The sequence below is a fragment of the Artibeus jamaicensis genome, unplaced genomic scaffold (assembly GCF_021234435.1).
Source record: "Artibeus jamaicensis isolate MK-2021 breed Jamaican fruit bat unplaced genomic scaffold, CSHL_Jam_final contig_685, whole genome shotgun sequence".
Taxonomy (NCBI): domain Eukaryota; kingdom Metazoa; phylum Chordata; class Mammalia; order Chiroptera; family Phyllostomidae; genus Artibeus; species Artibeus jamaicensis.
This window is the reverse complement of record NW_026521924.1, coordinates 27,561,760-27,583,930: the sequence shown is the minus strand read 5'-3', so window position 1 is coordinate 27,583,930 and position 22,171 is coordinate 27,561,760. Positions and strand designations below refer to the sequence as shown.

Here is a 22,171-nt window from a genome sequence, read left to right as displayed (position 1 = left end):
TGTCCTTGCTGTGGTCTGGGACTGCCCTGCCTCCCATCTCCCCTTCCCTCTAACTGGTCCCCTGGCCCTCTCAGGTTTCGCCATATGTCTGGTGAGGTCACCCTGGCCAAGATGGGGATGTCCATGGGGGCTCCTAGGCCCACTCCCCTCAGCGATCAGGTTGCCAGCACCGGTCTCAGAGAGTGCTTCGAGGCTTCTTCCCATCCCTGTTATCTCCAGGGAGACATTTGTTCCTCCCAAGGCTGTGGCCACAGGTTCCAGACAGATGGTGGGGCCCCGGGGGCCCCCCACAGGGCAGCTGCTCCCAGTTTTATGCTTGTGCAGTGTGTTGTCTACAGTTACTCACTGATGACGGTGTTGGGGACCCATCACCGGGCCAGACTGCCTGGATTTGAGGCCCGGCTCCACCCCTTCTAGCTGTGTAGCTGTGGGTGAGCCAAGAGATGTGGGTGCTGGCGTCTGGAAGTGGTGCTGGCGTGCTCCCGTCCCCCTCCTCCGGGGTCAGTGGTCCGGCTGGGGTCTGGACGGCAGGTGCTGCCAGCTGTATGGATTGATGTGGATAGTTGAGGAAGATGCCATGAATGGGAAAGCAGAAGTGTATGTGCCCCTTTTAGAAATGCGTGTGTCCAGCAACCTGTCAAACGGTACTCTCTATTGCTTCTCGATTTGCACATGCATGGGAAGTGAGCAGAGGCACCATCTCCAGGGCGGGCGGTGCCTTGCAGGGTGGGTGGGTGCACGAATGGCCCAACTCTCTCTGTGACGATTCGTTTCTTCCTCTTTCTACATGGCGGGGGGTAGTTTGATGTGTACATGGCACACGGGTAAAGTGAACCAGCCCTGGGTGCACAGAGAAGGCTGTGCACATGTGTCCACCTGTGTACCTACCACTCAGGTCCAGAAGGAGAACATTTGCAGCAGCCCCGAGGGCTCTCTCGTGCTCCTTCGCAGTCTGTGCCTCCCCAGACTTGATGCATTTCTTTCAGAAAATGGTTTAAAGCACATTTGGCTTAATGCTAAGATTTGCCCAAGAGGAGCCATGATGTGTCTGTGGGTGTTGGTTAAATTGTTCTTTATCCTTTTCTGGATCCTTGCCATATGTCGTCCTCATCATCATAGCAAGGAGAAGAGGAGGACTTGGGCAGATACGGGGCAGTGGCCCTTGCAGACGAGCCGTCGCCCTTGCAGATGAGCGGCATGGACAGAGCGTGGACAGAGAGTCCATGGCCGAGGCCGAGGCTGAGTCCCAGGCAGCCCCGGTGGTCCTGAGAATGGTCTTGTCTCTGCAGAGGTTTCCTGGACAGGTTTCCTGGACAAAGGCTGAGCCTTGCACAGCTGTCAGGGATGAGACAAGGAGTTGTCCCGAGGGGCCCTTCAACCCCCGCCTGTGTGGAGGGCATCAGAGTCGCCTGGAAAAGCCGGTTGTGTCTTGGGTACCATGAAGGCTGGGCCCGGAGCCCCTGCCTGCCCATTCTTTCCGGGTCACGAGCTGCCCATTGAACCCATCACACTGGCCTGTTTGCGGCTTCTCTGTGGGTGGCCTGAGCCTCTCATTGTCCCAGCACAATAGTGGTGGCCCTGCTCATGTGAAGAAACCGGGACAGGAAGCCCAGATCTAGGTCAGCCTTCTTGCACACCCAGCTTCCTGCGCTCGCTGGCATTCCCCAAGGCTGCCTTTGTCTCCCTCCAGTCTGAGGCGGCTGGGAGCCGGATTTCCCGGCAGCATCGTGGGTTCTGTTTAAAACAACCTCTAGGAACTCCCGTCCCCTGTCCCTACCGCCATTGCCCTTTAAAAAGAAAAACCAGCAGGCTACCAAGTGGCCCGAGTTGAGGCTCTGGCTGTGCGTCAGGCCCTGCGCCAGGCACAGTCCATCCCTTCCTTTGGTTTCTGAGAGCTTGCTGTGTGCCAGGCGCCGTCCGGGCCTGGGGTGGCAGCTGGGAACTAGGGAGGCGAGGCCCTTGCCCTCAATTTGGTTTCCATTCGCTTTATGCTGATACATCCTGAAAGGAAGGTCCGTGCTGCTATGCTCTCCATGCTTGGGAAGAGTAAACTGAGACTCAGAGAGGCCAATGCCCTGTCTTGCGGCCACGCACACAGCAGGAGGGAGGAGGACTGCAGTTTAAACCCAAACCGCCAGTGTCCAAACCTGGCCTTTGTCATTGGGTGAGGGTTAGTTTCATCCCAGTCATGCTCGCTTCTTACCTGGGCCCCCCTTCAGGAGCTGGTGTGGATGGCTTAACCTCTGTCTTTGCTTGTCACATATGCTCCTCATGCAGGATGGGAAGGTGGTAAGTGCAGGAGGGCCTCGTGCAGGCCACATCTGAGCTAGGGCCTGATGCACGAGGGGAAGTTGGCCTGGGGGAGACCATCCTGCTGGAAGGAAGAGCATGTGCGAAGGTCCTGTGGAAGGATTGTGCCCGGCAGGTGGAAGGCACAGAGAGAATGAAGGAGAATGAAGGTGTGGCGGGAGATTATTGAGGTGTGGGGGCATGGAGTGCTGGAAGGTGAGTTCAGAGAGATTAACTGGGACAAGGGACCTTATGGGCTGTGGAAGGAGCCCTGGAGAGTTTAAAGCCATGGGTTGACAGGATCTGATTTACATATTTAAAAGGATGCCGCTGGTTGTCTGTGTGGAGGAAGGGCTTTGGTGGGAGAGGGAAGCCAGGGGACCAGGGAAGAGGTTAGTTACTGCGTTAGTTCTGGCAGGAAGTGGCAGTGACTTGGACCCGGTGGGTGGCTGAGGAGGTGGGGTGAAGGGGTTGGATTTTTAATACATGCAAAGGTGAAGCTGATAGCATCTGCGGACAGATGGAAATGGGGTGTGTGTGGGAGTGGGGGTTGGCTGGAGCTCCTGCAGAGGTGCTGCTACAATTGGTACTGTGGGTCAGGACCTAGGTTTCGGGTGGGTTAAATTTGAAATGCTCCTCGGATGTCCAGGTGGGCATGTGGAGTGGGCAGAAATCCAGGTAAGAGTCTGGGCGTCAGGGGAGGTAGACAGAGGTGGAGGCACTGGCGGAGAGTTCCTGCCGTGAGTGTGGGCAGGGGCGAGGCTGCTGTGCTCGGTGTCCCCGGCTTTCCTCTCTGTGACCTGCCCTGTGGAGACCTGCAGGTGGCCAGCTCCTCACGAGAGCCATGGGCGTTCGTCCGGGTGACGGGAAAGGAGCCAGCAGCTGTCATCTCCCCCTGCTTCCCTCCATCCTGGGCGGCCCCTTTATCTCCCCACTGCGCAGAGATCTCCCCAGATAAGCGTGGTTGGATGAGACGTGCCCTCGATTAACCTGCAGCTGAGCGTGGTGACAAGGACAGTGTGTGGTCATCCACCGCCCCTCTTGTGGAGTCCCCTGTATATAATCGGCCACTGCCAGGAAGGCGACTGGCTGGCCGCCACAGCTCCTCCGGCCCTGTGGCCATGACAGGACCCTGAGGTCATCTTTGTAGGGTGACCACCTGCCTATTGCCAGGTCAACCTGGGGCTGCGTCCTAGAGTCTGTGCAAGCCACGTGGGGCTTGCCCTGCGTGACCGGCCTTGCTCTCCCTCTGGTGCTGTCTCCTGTTGCCCCGTCTGCCCCTCATTCCTTCTGTCCTCCCCCCCGACCCCGGGACCTCTCAGTAGCTCCTCTGTCTGCTCTGCCACCCACACCAGCCAGGCAACTAACTACACCCTCTACTCTGGTCCCCCCACTTCCATGCCCGACCCCTAAAATTCAGTTCCTCACCAAAACAGAGGGCTCTTTGGCCAACATTTAAAGTTTGGGAGACTTTGCTTTTAAGAAATTGTAACTTCTGTTGGAAATTTCTGTTGGAAAAACAAACAAACAAACAAACAAAGAAACAAAACCAGAGCCCAGAACATCTGGTGGTACCGAGCTTGCTGCCTTCCCTCCTGGCCACGCTTGAGGGGGGGGGCCCACAGACGCCACTGCTGCTGTCCTTGGTCGCCTGTCACGCCACTGAGGACAGACGCGGTTTCTGTGTGCTGAGCCCCTGAAAACAGCAGAACGACTGGGGTCCATCCCTGCTAACACAGGACCCCGGCAGCTGTAGACCCAGACCGAGGAGCCCCCCATGGGACTACAGGGAGAGGCCCCTGAGCAGTGGTGGTAAGCGGAAAAGGCAGGGCCAGCACGCCCTGTGTACGCCGCCATGTTTTGGAATATAAAAAGGGGGGAAATACGAATATGTGTGTTGGTTCTCCTAGCTCCGTTGAGATACATTTGACATGTAACATGTAACATGTTACATTAGACATGTAAACTCCCGTTTACGGTGTAACCAACTCCTCTGTTGTGCAGCGACTGCCACCACAGCGCGACTTTCAAGTGTAAATGACAGTGTTTTAATCTCCTTCACTGGGTGTGCGTTAGTGCCCCTGAGCTTGTTCATCTTGCACCTGGACGGTTGTGCTCTTTGACCGGCGCGTGTGTGTGTGTGTGTGTGTGTGTGTGTGTGTGTTTACATGAAGGTCCTTCTGGAAGGATGTGCTGGAAACTAGTAGCCGTGGTCCTGTGGGGGTGGGGAGGGGAGGGACTCCATGAATGGGGCCCTGGGTGTAGGAAAGAGACTTTTTGTATTTATGACTCTTGAGCCATGTGAAATGTGTTACTGTTTAGAAGTCAAAGGAAAAAGGGAAAGAGCGCTGGTCTGAGAGGGGTCCATGGGAAGTGAAGCAGGGCAGGGCTCTGGGGAGTTTTCTGCGCGGGGCCTGCGGGGACAGATGTTGCTTGAATGGCACCGTAGTTTTTCCTTATTCCCTGCTCGTGCCCCTGCACTGTGCTCCCTCCCAGGTCCCACTTGGCACTCGACCCTGCCTTCCTTTAAGCCATCCCCGGAAGATCAAGGCCTGGGCACTCACATCTCCCTGCTTTTCTCCTCCAGGCATTCCTGCATCGCATCCGGCAGAACGTGGCAGACTCGGTGGAGAAGGGCCTCACGGAAGAGAATGTCAAGGTGTGGACGCTTGGGTTGGCCCCTTTGCACACCGTCCCTGCTGCTGGGCGGTCACGGGCACAGCCACCCTGCCCGAAGCTGGTTTGGTCTTCCTGCGCACGCTCCCTGCAGCCCCTAGGGGCCTCTCAGCCCTGTGAGCGGACCATGCCTGGTGGATGTCAGGAGCACTCAGCCTCAGGCTTCCACTCCCCAACTCAAGACTTTCTCCCCTCGCTCAACATGACCCTCCTGCCTTCCACCCTCCTCTCGGGCCAGGCCCTCTGGCTTCGAGCCAGTGGAAAATCCCTTCCCAAGCGCCCCTGGGAGCCTGACACCTCCAGCTGCCCTCCCGGCAGCCCCGGTCCCTGCCCTGCTCCGGGCATTGAAATGTCGAGGCTGGGAGGATGAATGATCGGGCTGGGGCTTCGTTTTGGCAGTGGCTCTCGGGAGTTTCGGGAGGACGTCAATAGGCCTCTGTGTGCACGGTGGAGGCCCCCATGTTCCCCGGGCCTGGCTTTCTTGTGTGACTTCACTCTCTCTGGAAAACTGCCTCCCGTCCTTGGGGCTGCAGGGTCCCGGCCCTAGAGAGGAGGGGAGAAGGGCAGGGAGGGAGTCAGTGGGGCTGGCATGTGCACAAAGGACTTGGTCAAGCGGGAGCTGCCCCCTGCCCGCCCACGCGTCCTGATTAGTCTGGACAGTGACCTGGCCTGTCGACAGTACTGAGCCCAGTTTTGGGGGTAGGAAAGCTGAGGCTTAGAGAGGTGACGAGGCTTGTTCAGGGTCACTGCGTGGCTGGTCCCTGGCAGTGCTGGGATTGGAGCTTTTCGTTCACACTCACTCATTCAGCAAGTATTTACTGAGCACTTACGGTTCGGCACATCTCTTTATGACAGTCCATTACAAATTAAAAATTATTACAATTTCAAATTGTATTCGTTTTTAAAGAAAAATCACCTGTTTTACGGGGTGGAACTCACATACAGTAAAGGGCGCAGTCCCAAGTGTGGACTCCTTGGTGCTTCTCCCAGCGCATACCTGACCCCCGCCCCAGGGACAGCTGCCGATCGGTCAGCATTGATCGGCTTTCCGTCTTTGGGTTTTTCATCATGTCTGGTGTCCTTTGCTCACGTGTGTCTGTGAGACTTACCCCCGTTGTAGCTGCGATCCACTGGTTTTCGGTGCTGTGTTCTGTTTCACAGGGCACCTACTCGCCTGCTCTCCTGTGCATGGATAGGCAGGTTGTCTCCAGGTTTGACTGTTACGACCATTCTTGTTGCATCTTTGGTGGACACAGGCTCGCATTTCTTTTCAGTGTAAACTCAGGAGACAGGTATTTATTTTGAAATTTTACAGCCACTCTCTGGAAGCAAGCATAGCAGGAGGGCCTGTCGTACGTGTCTTCGACATAAACGGAGATTCAGCCATGTGGTCTCGACAGAAGAGAGAAAGCCAGCCACACGGTGGGGTGATTCTTGCAACCTTGTGTGCATGAGCGTCCAGCCCCCCATCCCCTGTCCCCCCAGGGCGATGCCTGGTGCTCTCAGACTGCAGCAGTGGATGGGTGGTCTTTGGCCCTCAGCTCCCCTGACCTTCCTCGGGCCGTCTCCCACTGCATACTTACTGGTGCATTCCCAGGGTCCTTTGGGCCAATCTTCATTCCTTCAGGCCTTGACTCAAATGGCACCTTCTCAGAGCGGCTGTCCCTGGTTTCCTTATTTAAATTTGCAGTCTTCTGCCCTGCCAGGGGACCCTCTTCCTGTTTTATTTTTTTCTTACTGCTTCTTACCACCTAGAAAACTACAGTTATCTGTTTGTTGTCTGTACCCTTTGACTGGCATGCCACCTACAAGGGGGGAGACACTTGTCTATTCTCTGCTGTATCCCCTGGGCCTCTAATAGCACCTGGCACATAGTAGGTGCTCAGTCAATGCTTGCTGAATGAATGAATGCATAAGAAGCCCTAGAAGGGACCATCAAACCAGCAGTGATACTTACTGGTCACCTTGAGCCATGGTGGGTGGGGAGTGGGGAGATGGGCGGGAGAGGGACTCCTCACTGGATTTATTTTACTGTGTTTTGCCTTTTGAATCACGTGAGTGCCTTCTTCAAAATTAAGTTCAAAATGCATCTGTTTAAGATTTGCCCACGATAGCAGGCACACAATGCAATATACTGATGATGTATAATAGAACTGTACACTTGAAAACCTGCATAATTTTATTAACCAACATCACCCCAATAAATGTAGTAAAAATGCATCTTTTTAAAAAGAAACAGGAAAAGGAATTTATGCAGTTCAAAAGGACCTACAGTAAATGGAAGTCTCCCCTGACCCTCCTTCCCAGAGGCCCCTTGTGCCCTTGTCCCCGCCGCCTCTGCCACAGCCAGTGTAGAGGGGAGTGGCCTTTCTGTGGGTTTCTGTACACAGGTGGGCCCATTCGGGAATTCTCTGTGGCGCCAGGATTCCACCCCACCCCCCAGCAATGTAGATCAAGGCTCCTCCCAGGGGCTCGTGTCCGTATATCCAGATCTGCAGATTCTTTCCACAGGCTGCCTAGTGCTGTGGTGTGTGCAGTGTAGTTAATTGTAACCAATCCCATTTATTAACTACCCGATGAGTCCTCATGAGTGACCCTCCCCCCAGTCTTTTGCTATTACAGTGAGGCTGCAGTGTATGTTGGTGGCCACCTACCCACCCAGTTAACACTTTGGGCTGGATGATTCTTTGCTGTGGGAGGGGTCTGTCCTGTATATTAGAGGGTGTTAGGCAGCCTCTCTGACCTCTGCCTATGAGATTCCAGTAGCATCCTGCCCCCGAATTGGTGACAAACAAAAATGTCCCCAGATATTGGCAGATGTCCCTCAGGAGGCAAAAGGGCCCCTGAAGGGAAAGGACGGGTTGAAAGGTCAAATTCTAGAATGTAGAGCTTGCTGGGTGAGAGTGGACGTGCATTGCAGGCTCCCAGCTGTACACGGGCACCCAGGTGGTGTTTGGGTGCATTTCAGACGCCGTTCCCCATTGTGCTTTCTCCTACCACGTCGATTTCATGGTTCATTGAAGTGCCCTCATTGGTTTAAAAAGGCAGCCTCATGGTTGGACAGTAACTCGTGTGGCCACGGTGAAGATGGCAATGAATGTCTGATGAATTCTCCTCTGCACGCTTAGTGTGCAGCCCAGTCCGCTGCTCACCGGACTGCATGACCTTGGTGGTGATAATTATTTCCTCTGAGTCTCCATTCTTCATCTACAAATTGGGGATAATCATAGTTTCTACTTCTCGGAGTGAGAGTGAGGATTGGATGCCATAAATGCATGTCCATCTCTGAGCACAGGATAAGGCATTAATCCCGTTGGGTTAATGCTGGCAATCCTTTTGTTACTGTCCCTGTTTGCGTCAGTGCGGACTGGGTCCGGAGGGGGGAGAGTGCCTGTTTTGGCACACCCTCACCTGGACTGCGGGCGACAAATATTTTTTATTCTTGATTTTGCGCATCCTTTGTGCCTTGATTGACGCTGTTCTTGGGCCCTGCTCTTCCTCACAGATCCTGTTCTCGAACATCGAAGACATCCTGGAAGTTCATAAGGATTTCCTGGCCGCGTTAGAGTATTGTTTACATCCGGAGCCGCAGTCCCAGCACGAACTTGGGAATGTTTTCTTAAAATTCGTGAGTATGGTGCCAAGCCCTGGTTGGAGCTGACAGCTTTTGGGAAGCGGGCTTCTCCCCTGGTTGAGAAGGAGGGGTAATCGTGCCTGCCTCCTTGGGCTGGTGGAGAGACTCAAAGAGATGATGCAATAAAGGGCAAGGCAAAGAGCAGTTGTTCTCAGCCAGTGGGTGATATTTTATCCTCAGGGTGTTTGGCTATGTCTAACATAGATTGTTATAGCTTTGGGGGCTGGAAGGGTGGCTACTTGCTTCAGTGAGTGGAGGCCGGGACAGCCTACAATGCACAGGCCAGCCCCGCAATAGCATTATTTGACCTCAAATGTAATCAGCGCTGGAGTGAGAAACCCTGGTGTATAGCAAGCCCTGGGTCCGCCATGGCTCTTGCATAGTCATCCTCGTCTCTAACTCCCTTCTCTGAAGGGTCACCTCTGGGTGGGCAGGGTCTGTGTAGCCCTCTCTGTCCTCAGGGAGTTCCAGCCCCGAAGCCATGGGCTCCTACAGTACTGGGAGGGCAGGCCTCCCGGCGTGGGGCTGCCCGGCTGCTGGAAACCTGTGTTTCTCTCAGCAAGTTGTTTGGACTTGTCTGTGCCTCTGTGTTCTCACCTGTAAAACGGGCAAAGAACTAGACCTGCTCGTGATGTTGTTGAGGATCCAGTGAGATGTTGTAAGGCGAGTGTTCAGAGCAGCTCCTGGCACCGGGCAGTGCTCAGTGAGTGCCGGACGTGGCCTCCTCTCTGTGTAGACTCCCTTCTGTAGTGTCTGGGGCAGGGGAACCTCGAGAGCAAGGTGGGGTGTGGGAGGGGTGGGTGCTAAAGGAGGGTGTTGAGCAGGGCAAAGACGTGATCTGCGTCGGGTTTAGAGGGCCCCGTGGCTGCTGGGAGGGGAGCGGAGTGTGGGGGAAGCAGGGAGACCGGGAAGAGTTAGTTCACTGTGCCTTCTGACAGGGTGGTGCCCGGGGACAGGAGGGTAGAGTGGGAGGGTGATGAGGGGCGAGAAATCATGGCAGCCACGATTCTGGAAACGGTTCTTGAATAGGCAGATAAAAAACTGGGGGGCCCAGTCTTCCCTTTGGGTTCAGAGGAAAGAGTGAGCCCTTATTTCCCTGGACCTAGACTACTTAGTAGGTTTAAATCCCTGTTCTACCTCGGGCAAGTCCCTTCACCTCTCTGGGCCTCAGTCTCTACGTCTGTAAACTGGGTAAGGAGAGTACCTGCCGCACGGGTCTGTCGTGAGGGTGAGTGAGTTCATGTACCTGCAGTACTCACATCCAGCCTGGTGCTGACTGATGCTGTGTGGGTGTCAGCCGGGGGCATTGTTCTAGCAGGGGCACCAGGGAAGGCTTTCGGGAGGAGGCGGCCATGGAGTGATGATACCTGAGAGTCACACAGCCCCTATTTTAGCCCAAGTGGGGGGAGGAGCCGTCAAGGTGCATTATCTGCTTGTCAATAACCCCAGGCCCCGTGGTCCCCGACTTCTCTGCCTGGGCCACAGAGGCGTGGTAAGTGGGTTTTGCTATTAGTCAGTCAGTGAGGGTCTCTGGCTCCCGAGCGTCGACTTGGGCTCTCCCCACTCCCTCTACAGGATCCCTAACACATTCAGAGATGCAGGGGTAGGCAGCTGGGGGAAAGGGTGGGGAGTTTCGTGCCCAGGAGGCAACTTCTCCGTACATTCTGCTTCTACACTGCCCAGACCCCACTGGGCACTGATGAAGGCAGTGCTTACCATCGCAATCCTGAGCATCTGTGGTTGACGTTCAGGCCTTTGTGGCAAGTCAGTCTGGGCCAGGACCTTCCTTGAACCCTCAGAACCCAGTGCACATCCTTCCTGGTCCCTCGAGATGGCGTGTTTTAGAGCTGGTGCCTGACCTCGCCCCCCGGCTCTGCTGCCCTGTGATGCTGGGAGAATGACCTCACCTCGCCTCATCGGTCAGGTGGGAGTAGTGAAACCCACCGTCTAGGGCGGTGGAGAGAATTAAACGTGGCAGCGCCTGACACACCGATAAGTGCTCAGTGAGTGTTTGCTCACTCGCACTACGTACCTGTTTGTTCATGGGACCCGGTGTTCTCTGATGCCTCCCGGGGTTGTCTGGGGCATTTGAGGATTTATTAGGCCCTGCCAGGCCCTGGGACCTCACTGTCACCTCTGCAGCCACTCTGGCCTCCGCGCTGTCCAGGACATGGTGGCCCGTCCCTGTGTCAGGTCTTTGCGTGCATCGTTTCCTCCGCTTGGACACCGCTTGGACACCGGGCCATCCCCACGACTTGGATCCTCCCACCTTGAAACCTTTACAGAAATGCTCCCCTCCTTTCAGGCCTCTTTGTTCAGAATTGCCATGCTCCCCCACCTTCTAGACCTTGCCCTTGTCATTGTCTGGGGCCCTTATCACCCTCTGGTACATTGCATATTTTGCTTCTTTTTGCTTGTTGTCTGTTCCCCCTAGAAAATCAGCAACATGGGGGCAGGGGCTTTGTCATGTCCACTGCCCTGTCCCCTCATCGAGAACAGCACCCAGCCCCAAGCTTACTCAACAGGCAAGCAACCCGAGAGAAGGTTGAAATCCAAGGCCAGGCCTACATCGGTGGAAGAGCTGGGATTTGAACCCTCCTCATAGCAAAGCCGAATTCATTGATTCACTCACTGTTTATAATTTCCGCTGTATCTGGGCACCCCTCATATCGTTACCTGATTCATCTTTTAAGAAATAGTTTCGCTTGAAAAAAAAAAGACATTTGAAAAAGGGAAATCTGCATCATCATTGGAAATGGAAATGATTGCTATAAATAGATGGTAACTCTAAAAAGAAATGCAGTGGAAACCAACTGAGGTACCACATTCTGTCTAGAAACTCCCCCACCGGGGTGTCTGAGCCGGAGACCTGCCCTCGCTTTGATCAAAGGGAAGATTAACTGCGTTAGACCCCGTTGTGTTCCGTCAAATCACACCCGGCTGAGGCTCCCTCCCTGAAGTCACTGGAACAATTGAAAAAGGAGTTGACTTTCTCCTTTTCCTGTGATTCAGTGTTTTTAAATTAAAACCACCTTTTTAATTTCAAGTCATCACTCCTCTCTTCCTCCGCGCTTGTGGCGGATCGCACTGAGAGTTTTTATACGCAGCCGCTACCATCGGTTGGGTTTCTGGAAGCTGCAGATTTGCAAGCAGGTGGCTGGGACCCTTTGAAGGAGAGGTGGCATGGTCCCCAGGGGGAGGAATTCTGGAGCTGGGGTGGCTCTTCACCTCACCCCAAATTGCAGCAGTAGAGGTGGGCCTCTGTACCCTGCATCGCCCAGTCCCTGGATGTGGGCTGTCCTGGGAGCGCGTGGAAAGCCTCAGGCCCGGCAGTTCCCAGGGAGGGACTCAGTGGGAGCTGTGGGTGCCTCTGTCCTGATGGACCACAGCATCCACCACAGCATCCACCAGAGCATCCACCAGAGCATCCACCACAGCCCCAGGGGCAGGGTCGCCAGGCCAGCTGCCTGCCCAGGCTTGCTGACTCCCTGCTGAGGCAGCTTCTGGGTGCTGAGGCAGTAGTTGGGCACAGAGCCCTGCAGACAGGCTCTCCAGGAGAGGAAGGGTCACTTCAGACCCAGTGAGGGCCCTGGCTGGCAGACTGTCCCCTTGGGGGAGTGCCAAATCCATCAGTGGATGGTAGGAGAGCTCCTCACCCCCTTATTCCCAAACCTAACCACGACTACTGACATGTTCACAAACTCTCCCTTAGCGAATATTCCCTTGGTACTGAGCCTTGTTCTGAGTGCTTTCGGTGTATGAATTCATTAAAACTCCACAACAACCTTAAACAGTGGGTACTGTTATTATGTCCACTTTACAGATGAGGAAAATGAGGCCACAGCCTGTAAGTGTTGGAGCCAGGGTTTGAACCCATGTAGTTTGGCTCTAGGGCTTGTGTTTTTCACCGTCTTACGTGATAAAGTTTCCTGACATACACACTAAGCACCTCCTGTGTGCCAGGCACGGTACCAGGCCCTGTGGATGCTGCCCCCAAATAAGGCAGACCTGCTCCCTGCTGCCGCCAGGCTCATCGACCAGAGAAATGGAGGGCGAGGAGGTTCACAGAGGGGGTCGTTTCAGGTGGTGGCATGGGCTGCGAAGAACCGGGATGCAGGTGCGAGGAGAGGCGACTAGTCCAGGTAGCCAGACACCGGGAAGTCAGGGGCAGGTGGCGCGATTTAGCAAGTTAGAACACCCTGCACAGCTGCGTAAATTTGGATTTGAGGAGATGACAGCTTTTTAGTACGCTTCATGTAGTATTTGGGATATACTTACACTTCAACTTATTGTTTATCTGACACGAGAACTCTACTGGGCGCCCTGTGTTCTGTTGGGAATCCTGGGCAGGGTGGGCCAGTGAGATGGGATGATCTGGAGCAAGGGTGGGGTCTCTGCGATGGTAGAGGGGGGACCAGGGTGGCCAGAACGGAGAGCAGTGGAGGGAGTGAGGGATGTCCGGGCCAGAGCTTGTGGGGATTTTATTCTGAGTTTTCAGCAGGGAAGCGGTGTGGTCTGAGTTATGCTTGAGCCTCCTCTTCCTGCAGCTGTGTGGATAGGCTCGGGAAACCCTTGCGAAAGTGAAACTTGGATCCCATGCTCCCTCCCCATCCAAGGAGATGTCCCCATGGCCAGCTTGGTTTCCTGCACAGTCTTTCTGTCTGAAGGGATTGGTTTGGAGCAGATGGTCTCCGTGGAGCCAGTGTCACTCCCCAGGTCCTGGGGGCAGCAGCCACCACCTCTGACATTCCTTGAGTCCTCTCTGGGGGCCTAAACTCTCTAGCCCAGCTGCCCCCAGGCTGGTAGCTGGCCCCTTCTCCTCCTTCACAGCCCAAAACCACAGCCTCAAGTTCCTTACCCACCACATCTGTGTGCACAACTGTTTGTTTCCTCCTGGCAAAACAATCAAAGCCCACTTGGGGCCCCTCAGAGGAAATTGAACACTTGGACTCCTAGCTGTCAGAGGCAGCATTTCCAGATTTGCAGTGTCTCAGACCTGAGATGCAGCTGGCTTTGGGCTCAATGGAAGGACGTGGGAGTATGGAACTGGGCATGCTTCCGAAGAGGGGTGTTCTCATTTGCTAAATTTAACTTCCCCAAGCCTCAAGCCTTGGTCCCCTGCCCTTTTCACAGGCTGGAGGAGAGGATGACATTGCCCAGTGTGAGAGAAGGGGCTCAGGGGATGAGGAATGACACAGCTGTGGCGATCTTATCATGTACTCCCTCTCCTGCATGTGTGGCAGACATCACTAATCAATCTGAGAATTCTGCCTCTGTGCTCCCTGGGGGCCTGCAGAATTCTTCCCACCATTGTTGCAACCAGCAGCCCCCATTAATTGGGGTTGGCATGTGAGAATAAACAGTTTTGTCTCTGCTTTCTGGCCCAGCCCCTTCATAGTACAGATGGAGACGCTGTCACCTCCCCAGGCTTGGATCCATTTTTCATTTCTCCCCCTTTTTAGAGTGTGCATGTATTAGGACTGTCTTTATTGCAAGTGACAAAAACACCAACTCAGACTGAAACAAAAAAAAGGCTTTATGGCTCATACAAATGAAATTTTCAGGAGTGGGTTGGCTTCAGGCATAGCTGGATCCAGGACCCCATATGATGTTTTCAGGGCTTGGTGTTTCTGTGTCTCTAGGCTCTGCTTTCCTTGGGATGGACTTTATTCTTGAGGGGTGGGGGCCGTGGATGCCTCATGTGGTGATGGAAGTGGCCCTCAGTTTTTCAGATTGACAGCTTAGCAGCAAGAGTTCAAAGAGAGCTCTCATTACATTGATTTTAGCATGAGGTCTTGAGGGCTGTCCTTGGCTCAGCTTGGGCCTTGATGCCAGGACAGTGGTCTCTTTGATTGGCTTGGCCTGGGTGACATGCTCACCTGTGGTACCTGGGAGGGGAGTGGGCTCCAAGTGCAGAGGAGGTTCAACAGGGGAAGAACTGTGAGTGTGACTAGAACAGAATGGGTGCTGGGTGGGTACGACAACAGACGTTTCAGTGAAGAGCCGAGCCGTGGGGTGTGGTGGACCAGGTTCTTCTGGAAGGAGCATAGGGCTGGTTTGAGGGCTCTCAGGCCCATCTCAGTTCCTCCTTTTGCTTTCTGGCTTTTATTCACCAAATACTCACAATTCCTGCTCTCTGCTGGGACTTTAGCCCCCATTGCACCCCAGCAGTGACCTCAGCAAATCCAGGCCGTGGGGCCCCCAGTGCAGGGGCGGATGGGGGAGACGGACGGTGCGTGGGTGAGAAGTAAGGCGCACTGGGGCTCGGTGCCCAGCGTATTCCTCAAAACCTGCCTGGTGCCTTCCCCCAGTGGCCCTGTCCAGACCCACGAGCCACCCCAGCTCCCTTTGTCCTTTCTCTGCCCATCTCTCTTTCTGCCATTGAATCCACGTGTACGCTGCTCCAGCCTGTCACAGCCTGATTCACCCATCGGATAATGAATTGGCTGGAATCATAATGATGGTAACAATGGCTGCAATGTCAGTAACGGCAATAATAATAATAATAATAATAATAGCTAATATTTAATGAGCACTTACTGTGCACCATTTTACGCACTTGCTATGGATTCACCTGATAATTCTCACAACAGCCTTATGGTGGAGAGGTCATTATTGTTATATTTTTTTTGAAATTAATTTTAGAGAGAGAGGGAGGGAGGAAGGGAGGGGTGGGAGAGACAGACAGACAGACAGACATTGATGTGAGAGAGAGACATCGATTGGTTGCCTCCCACAGGCTCCCTGACCCGGGATCGAACTCACAGCCCAGGTATGTGCCCCGAGTGGGAATCAAACCCATAACCTTTTGGTGTTTGGGATGATGCTCCAACCAACTGAGCCTCCCGGCCAGGGCTGGAGTATTTTGAAATGTTGTAAGTGTTCACTGTGTATCAGGAAAGCTTCACCTTGTTTTACATAGGCGGTTATTTAATTTTCCGGCAGGCCAAGCAGTGAGTGGGGGAGGAGGTCTGCTATTGTGTTCATTTTATCGATAAGTGACCTAAGGTCCGGAGTCACTGTGCCCTTTGTTACGCTGTGATGCCCCTCGGAGCTTAGTCCGTGGGTTTGTGGCTTGAGATCTGTACTCATTGCTTTGGCTTCCACTGCCACTCCCACTCCCGTCCCCTTCCAGTGACCTTGGGTTGGATGTTGGCATGGATGTGAAGGGAGATTGATCCTGGTTTACCCCTTCCATAGGTGTGAGACCCTGGGCTCATGACTTTTCCTCGATTTTCCCATGTGTGGTTGGGTCGAAGGCGGTGATGACCACGTCAGGTTATTGTGAGGTGTTATGAGTCCACCCTCATTCTACGAGAGCAGAGCGTGGCAGGCACTTAGTGCCTGGCGCACACTCCCTGGTAGCTGTTGGCTCTAGCCATGCGCAGTTTGCTGCTCAGGCGTCTGCTCGGATGATGCACACGGAACCCCCAGAGTGCACTGGGGGTGTCAGGGCGGCTGATTGATTCTGAAACCCAGTCTCCCTCCTCTTTGGTTTCCTCTTTCCTGTAGCCACCCATCAGCAGTATGACGGGGGCTCGTTCAGGAACAAGACGAGCTGCAGACCCACCTTTTCCTTCCTTTGCTGCTTGGGGTCTTCTGCCTGTCCCCCAGCCCAAGGTCAAGGCCCTTCAGCTCTTCCTCCCCAGTGGCCTTGCCCAGGACATCCGTGTTTGGAGTTAGGCTGGTTGGAGGCAGTGTTCTGTGAGACTTTTGAAACCGAGAATGCTTTGTGGCGAGCTTCCTGCTAAGAAGGCTCCTGTCCCTTCCAGTCCCGGAAACCTTGACTGATGGTTACAGACCTCATGACCCCTGTGTAACCTCTAGGCTGAAAAAGAGTCCAGCTTTGGGCTTAGGGATATCTGGAGGTCAACAGAACTGTCCCTCTGCCTCAGGACGGCCACCGAAGAGATCTGCTTATTCCCCCCAAGTTCCGGAGCCTGCCTTGACTCTTCTGGTTCATATATACAGGATGTAGCACACAGTAGGTGTGCAGAGTTCATTCACTTAGCAAGTCTTCGTTGAGGGTGTAAGGTGTGCTAGGCATTGTGCTAGGGTTCACTGCACAGGACAGACAGGTTCACGGCCTTCAGGGAGCTGACTGCCAAGTGGGGAGATAAACAAATAATCTGGGTAATTTCAGATTGTAAGAGCACTATAAAGAAAGTGAAGATGGTGGGTGGGTGATAGAGAACACCGGGGTGGCTGCTTTAGCTAGGGTAGTCCAGGTGTCATTGGAGAGGTGGCAGTCTTGAATGGTGGGACATGGCCAGGCCTTGGGGAGGAGTGTTCCAGGTAGAGAGAATGGCTAAGTGCAAAGGCCCTGTGGTAGGAACAGGCTTAGGAAATAGAAGGAGCAGAGAGAAGGCCAGTGAGATGAGGTCAGAGAAGGGCAGGGTCATATTATCTGACCCTTGAAGGTCTTAATCAAGTGTTGGATTTCATTCCTAGTGTTATAGGCCACATTTGGCATGACACAGTCTGACTCTTGTTTTAATAATAAAGTTGGACATTTATTGAGCACTTACTACATGCTAAATGCTTAACTTTCTTAATCCTCATAACAGCCCTATGAATTAGGGACTGTTACTAACTGTAGCGCACAGGTGCGGACACCAAGGCACAGAGAAGTCAGGTTACTTGTTCAAGTTCCCAGCTGGAAATGCAGCACCAGGGTCAAGCTCTGGCTTGAGTCTGTACACTTGACCCTGGGCCATGCTGCTTCCTGAAAGGTTATTCAGGCCGATGGGTGCAGAACTGGGGCCGGAGTGGAAGCTGAGAAGCCTGCAGTGAGCTTTACCTGAAATCCCTCCTGCTCTGTAGTCTCTCAGGGTCTGGGGTCTCTCAGGGCCCTTTTCTCCCCAGCCTGCTGGTCCGGTCAGCAGCACATCTCAGCGTGTTTGCCTGCCTGCCACGACCTGACTCAGGCTCTGTCCTTGTCTTGCAGAAGGACAAGTTCTGTGTGTACGAGGAATATTGCAGCAACCATGAGAAGGCCCTGCGGCTGCTTGTGGAGCTGAACAAGATCCCCACTGTGCGCGCCTTCCTCTTGGTAAGTTGACCCATCATCCCTGTTTCTGTCTTCTGTTTGCTTCAGCCATGTGTATCCTTAGGCGTCAGAGAGCTTGATGCTGACCCCTTCACACTGACCCTTGCTGCCTGATCCCTTCCTCTGCTAGAGTGCTCTGTCCAAACCAGGGATCGAACCCTTTCTGTAAAGGGCCCAGAGAGTGAATACTCTTGCCTTTGTGTGTCCTTCAGCCTCTGTCATGATTCAGCTCTGCTATTACAGCATAAAAGCACCCATAAATAATATGTTAAGAAATCAGCATGGCTGTGTTCCAGTAAAACTTTATTTACAGAAACAGGCAGAGGGTTGGATTTGGTTCTAAAGACAAGTTTGCCGATTCCTGTTGTAAAGTAATGATTCTAGTGAGAGTGGTAGTGATAGTGGTAATGACAGTATTACTTGGGGTATTTAATTATAAGTGAAAGAAATCCAGTTAAAATTGCCTTATGGAAAAAGAAATTTACTAATTCACTTTCCAGGGAAGTTTAAGGCCTGGAGGGCTTCAGGCACAGCAGCATCTGGGTGTTCAAATGATTTCATCAAGACTGTGTCTCTTGACTCTGCTTTTCTCAGCCTTGGCTCCATTCTGAGGCAGGCTCTCCTCAAGTGGTTTCAGGTGGCATTTAGCAACCCCACCTTTATACTCACCCATAGCTGAGCAAACTCCAGGGTGTAAAGACAACTCCTCTTTCCCCGTAGTAAGGGAGAAATCCTGCATTTGATGATGCTCATTAGCTTCTCTTGGCTCAAGACCTTATCCCTGAACCAGTTGCTGTGGAGAGAGGATTGGTTGGGGCTCTGATTGGTCACTTCTGGAGCTGGAGGGCGGAGTCAACTCCACATATGCCACAGGCCCTGAGAGTGTGGTGGATCCTTCAAGGCCAGTTGGTTGGTTCTTGTGGAAGTAGGCTGGGAATGGATGTTGATCAGGCAAAGCCATAGACATCCATGCTGGTCTTCCTTACAGTTGTGGAGAGTTTTGCTTATGTGTAAGTGGGTTTCCATTTGCAACCTCCTTGGAGTTTTACCAGTTGTGTTGTTTATGACTTAAGATACATATTGGTGTGCTTTACAGACATCCCAAATAACAGTGGTTTAAACAAAATAAGCATTTATTTCTTTCCCATGTTAATTAACATGATATAGACAGTCTGGGGCTCCAGTGTCCAGGTCGAAGCCCTAGGTTGTACCATTATCGGTGTGGTCTAAGGGGACCTCCCACCATTTCCACCTGCAGGTGGTGGGGTGCAGGACTGGAGGAAAGGGAGCACTGCCTTTCTCCTAGTAAAGGCAAGACAGGAAGCCACACACCTCCTGCTCATTCCCCATTGGCCAGAACTTAGTCACATGTCCATACCTAGCTGCAAGGGAGGCTGGGAACTGTAGGCTTTATTCTGGGCAGCCTTGTGCCCAGCTGGAAATCCTGTTTCTGTGGAGGAAGAATGTGTTGGGGAACACCTCAAGCCTTTGCCAAAGGTGATTTTGATGACTCTAAATGATTAATAGACTCTCTAGGACTACATATTTGGAAAATGATTGAGCTTCTCATGGGTTCGAATCCTGGTCTTTCAGCTGTAAATCCCAACTCATTCAGTCACCACCCCCCATATTATCTTATTTCCTCATAGCACATACAGACTTCAGCAAACAAAGACCAGTTAACTAACCTTGCATAAGGAGTGTTAACCATGTGTCTGGAAAGCTAAACTATATAATAAAATTCTCCATTGCACTTCTTCCTAATGCACAGTCTTCAGCAAAGAATTCCCAGAATTTTGATTCAAAATGTATGTTTCCTTCACTCATGAGTTCATGTTGTTTGGCCCACTTCCAGTGAGCATCTGAGGAAGGGCAGGTTGGTTGATTTTTCGCTTTTGTCTCAAGTATTCGGGACTGATGCTTTTCACTGCGGGTGGCTGCGTTTTTGCGTTTCCAGCTTTGCACTTATATTCATAAAAGAAGCTTGCCAAAAAGCAAAAATAAAGTCATATCGTGTACGACCACACACATGACCATGTGTCTGCGATGGACCTGGTGACTTTCAGGTAGTACCCCTTAGTGATGCCACCCAGGCTCTGGGCTCACTGGCACAGAGCCCCGCCCTCCAGGGGTGTCTCAGCAAGAAGGAATTTCCAGGGGTATGGGAAGGGAAGAGCCTCAAATTTTCTGTCTTTCCTTCCTCTCTCTTTTGCAGCCTTCCTGGTGGACCAAACAGCCTTCCTAGCAGCAGCTGGGCTGGGACAGCTTGTCTGGGGGGAGGATGTGTGGGGCGCCAGCACCCGTGCCATCTGTCTCCCTCCTTGCTGGCATCTCCCAGCTTTTGACCACCTGCAGAAGCGTCATCTCAGTCCATCATGGGCTATTAAGGCGGTGAGAACAGACAGAATCTGGCTTTCCATTCATGATGCAACGTGCTCTGCACTAGCTGGAAGATGGGACTGGAACTCTGTCTTTCTGTGCCTCAGTTCCCTTGTCTGTAAAGTGGGGATAATTTATTCACTCAATAGCTTCTTATTGAGCACCCGCTGTGTGATAGGGGTCATTCTAAGTACAGGGGCACAACAGTGACCAAGGAGATAAAAGTTCTTACTCTCCTTGGAGAGGAAGGAGTGGCTGTTCAAGTAGAGGAGACTTACGTGATGTGTCACCCGCCATTAAGTTCTCCGCAGGAAATAAAGTTGAGGACAGCAGGATGTCCTGAGGGATTAAGGGGTACCTGTCTATTTTAGATTGGTCTTTGGGAAAACGATGTTTTAGGTGACATCCAGCAGAAACCTGGATAAAGTAAGAGAGAAAGGCAAGGGGTATTTGGAGTCAGGGGAGCTTTCCAGGTAGAGGAGCTGCCTGTGCAAAGGCCCTGAGGTAGGAGCGCGTTTGAGGAGTTGCTGAAATGGAGAGTCTAAGAGGAAGAGTGGAAGGAAATGAGGTCAGAAAGATTGAGAGGCCAGATAATGACGGTGTGTTCAGACAATGGAAAGGATCCGAGCTTTTTACAAAGCTTGTTTATTGCAGTCTAGCACACATGCAGTGAACACACTCACAGCCTGGTGAGCATTTTCGCGTATGCGCACGCGCAGGAGACCACCGCCCAGGTCAAGACTGAAACATTTCCGGCACTACAGGAGGTCCCTTCTCTGCACACAGAGGTAGCCTCTGTGCTGATTCCTCTCACTGACACCTTAGCTTTGCCTGTCCTGGAATTTCTCTCGACTGGAATCCTACAGGGTGCTTTCGCGTCTGGCTTCTTTTGCTCAACAAAGTGTCTACGAGACCTGTCTGTGAAGGAACACGAGGTGGTACTTTGAATAGAATGTTCAGTTTTAGTCCGAGTGGGATGGGAAGCCCTGGGAGGGTTTTGAGCAGAGAATTGACTGGAGCGCTTTGTGTGAGGGAGGGCGGGTGGGTGCGTGGGGGGACTGACATAAGTGTCCTGGGGCTGTCACAGTGACCACCAACTGGGGGGTTGTGTAAAACGGCAGATGGGTCGTTCCCCAGTTCTGGAGGCCGGGAGACTGGCCTCAGGTGCTGGCAGGTCTCTGCTCCGTCCACGGGCTCTGGGGTGGGGGGCCTGCCTTTGCTCTACATCCTCTGGTGGCCGCAGGGTTCCTTGCCCCGTGGAAGCAGGACTCCAGTCCCTGCCTCCCTTATCCTGTGGCCTTTTCCTCTGGTCCTGTCTCTTCTTATAAGGACACTAGTCCATTGAGATAGGGCCCATTGCAATCTAGTAAACCCCATATTAACTAATTATATCTCTGAAGACCCTATTTCCAAATTGGGTCATATTCTCAGATTCCATGTGAGTGGCATTTTGGGGGATACTCTCACCCTGCTACAGGGCTGCTGTACCAGTCCAGGCAGATGATGGGGTGAGGATGGGGGTGGTGATGAAGGAGGTGGTTGGAATGATAGAGTTTGGGGGTCCAGCAGCCTTTTTTGCAGGGTGCTTGGGTTTGGGGAGTACCTGGACGAGAGGAGTCAAAGATGACTCCAGGGTTGGGGCCCAAACAACTGTAAGGACAAAATTGAAGTTTCCCCAGATGGTAAAAGCTGAGTCAGGAGTGGGTAGGAGAAGAAAATGAGAAAGGCCATTTTGGATGTGTGGGTTTTCAGGTGCCTCTTAGACATCCAGGTGGGGATGGATGTGAGCATGGAATCAGAGCTTGGAGTCTCGCAGTTAGGGCAGGGAGGGAGGGGCCAGTGTGGAGAGAGGAGTCTGGGCGTCAGCAGACAGGATGGTGCTAAGGTGCAGGGTCTGGATGAGGTCAGCCGGGGAATGAGTGCGGACAGAGAGGACCACCCAGGACCGCGAGGGGCCTGCCACCTAGGAGGCTGGGGAATCGAGGACGTTGACACCTCACCTGGATCAATTCTGTGAATTAGGAGGCTTTAAAGGGGTAATTCTCAAAAGTTCTTCCCGTAGTGCCCGGAGTGTAATCTTAATTGTGAATGGTAGCTCGGGGTGTGTGTTTGCTTTCTTTCTGTTTAAAAAATGAAAATAAAGC

General features: G+C 53.0%; 1 protein-coding gene across 1 annotated transcript in view; it reads left to right on the top strand.

The window, feature by feature from the left end:
- Positions 1 to 22,171, top strand: part of PREX1 (phosphatidylinositol-3,4,5-trisphosphate dependent Rac exchange factor 1) — a 165,814-nt gene that overhangs the window by 60,896 nt on the left and 82,747 nt on the right. The window contains exons 2-4 of the mRNA XM_037164642.2: positions 4,877 to 4,948; positions 8,471 to 8,593; positions 17,547 to 17,651. Of these exons, the coding sequence (XP_037020537.2) occupies positions 4,877 to 4,948; positions 8,471 to 8,593; positions 17,547 to 17,651 (300 nt within the window). The remainder of the gene's footprint in view (positions 1 to 4,876; positions 4,949 to 8,470; positions 8,594 to 17,546; positions 17,652 to 22,171) is intronic.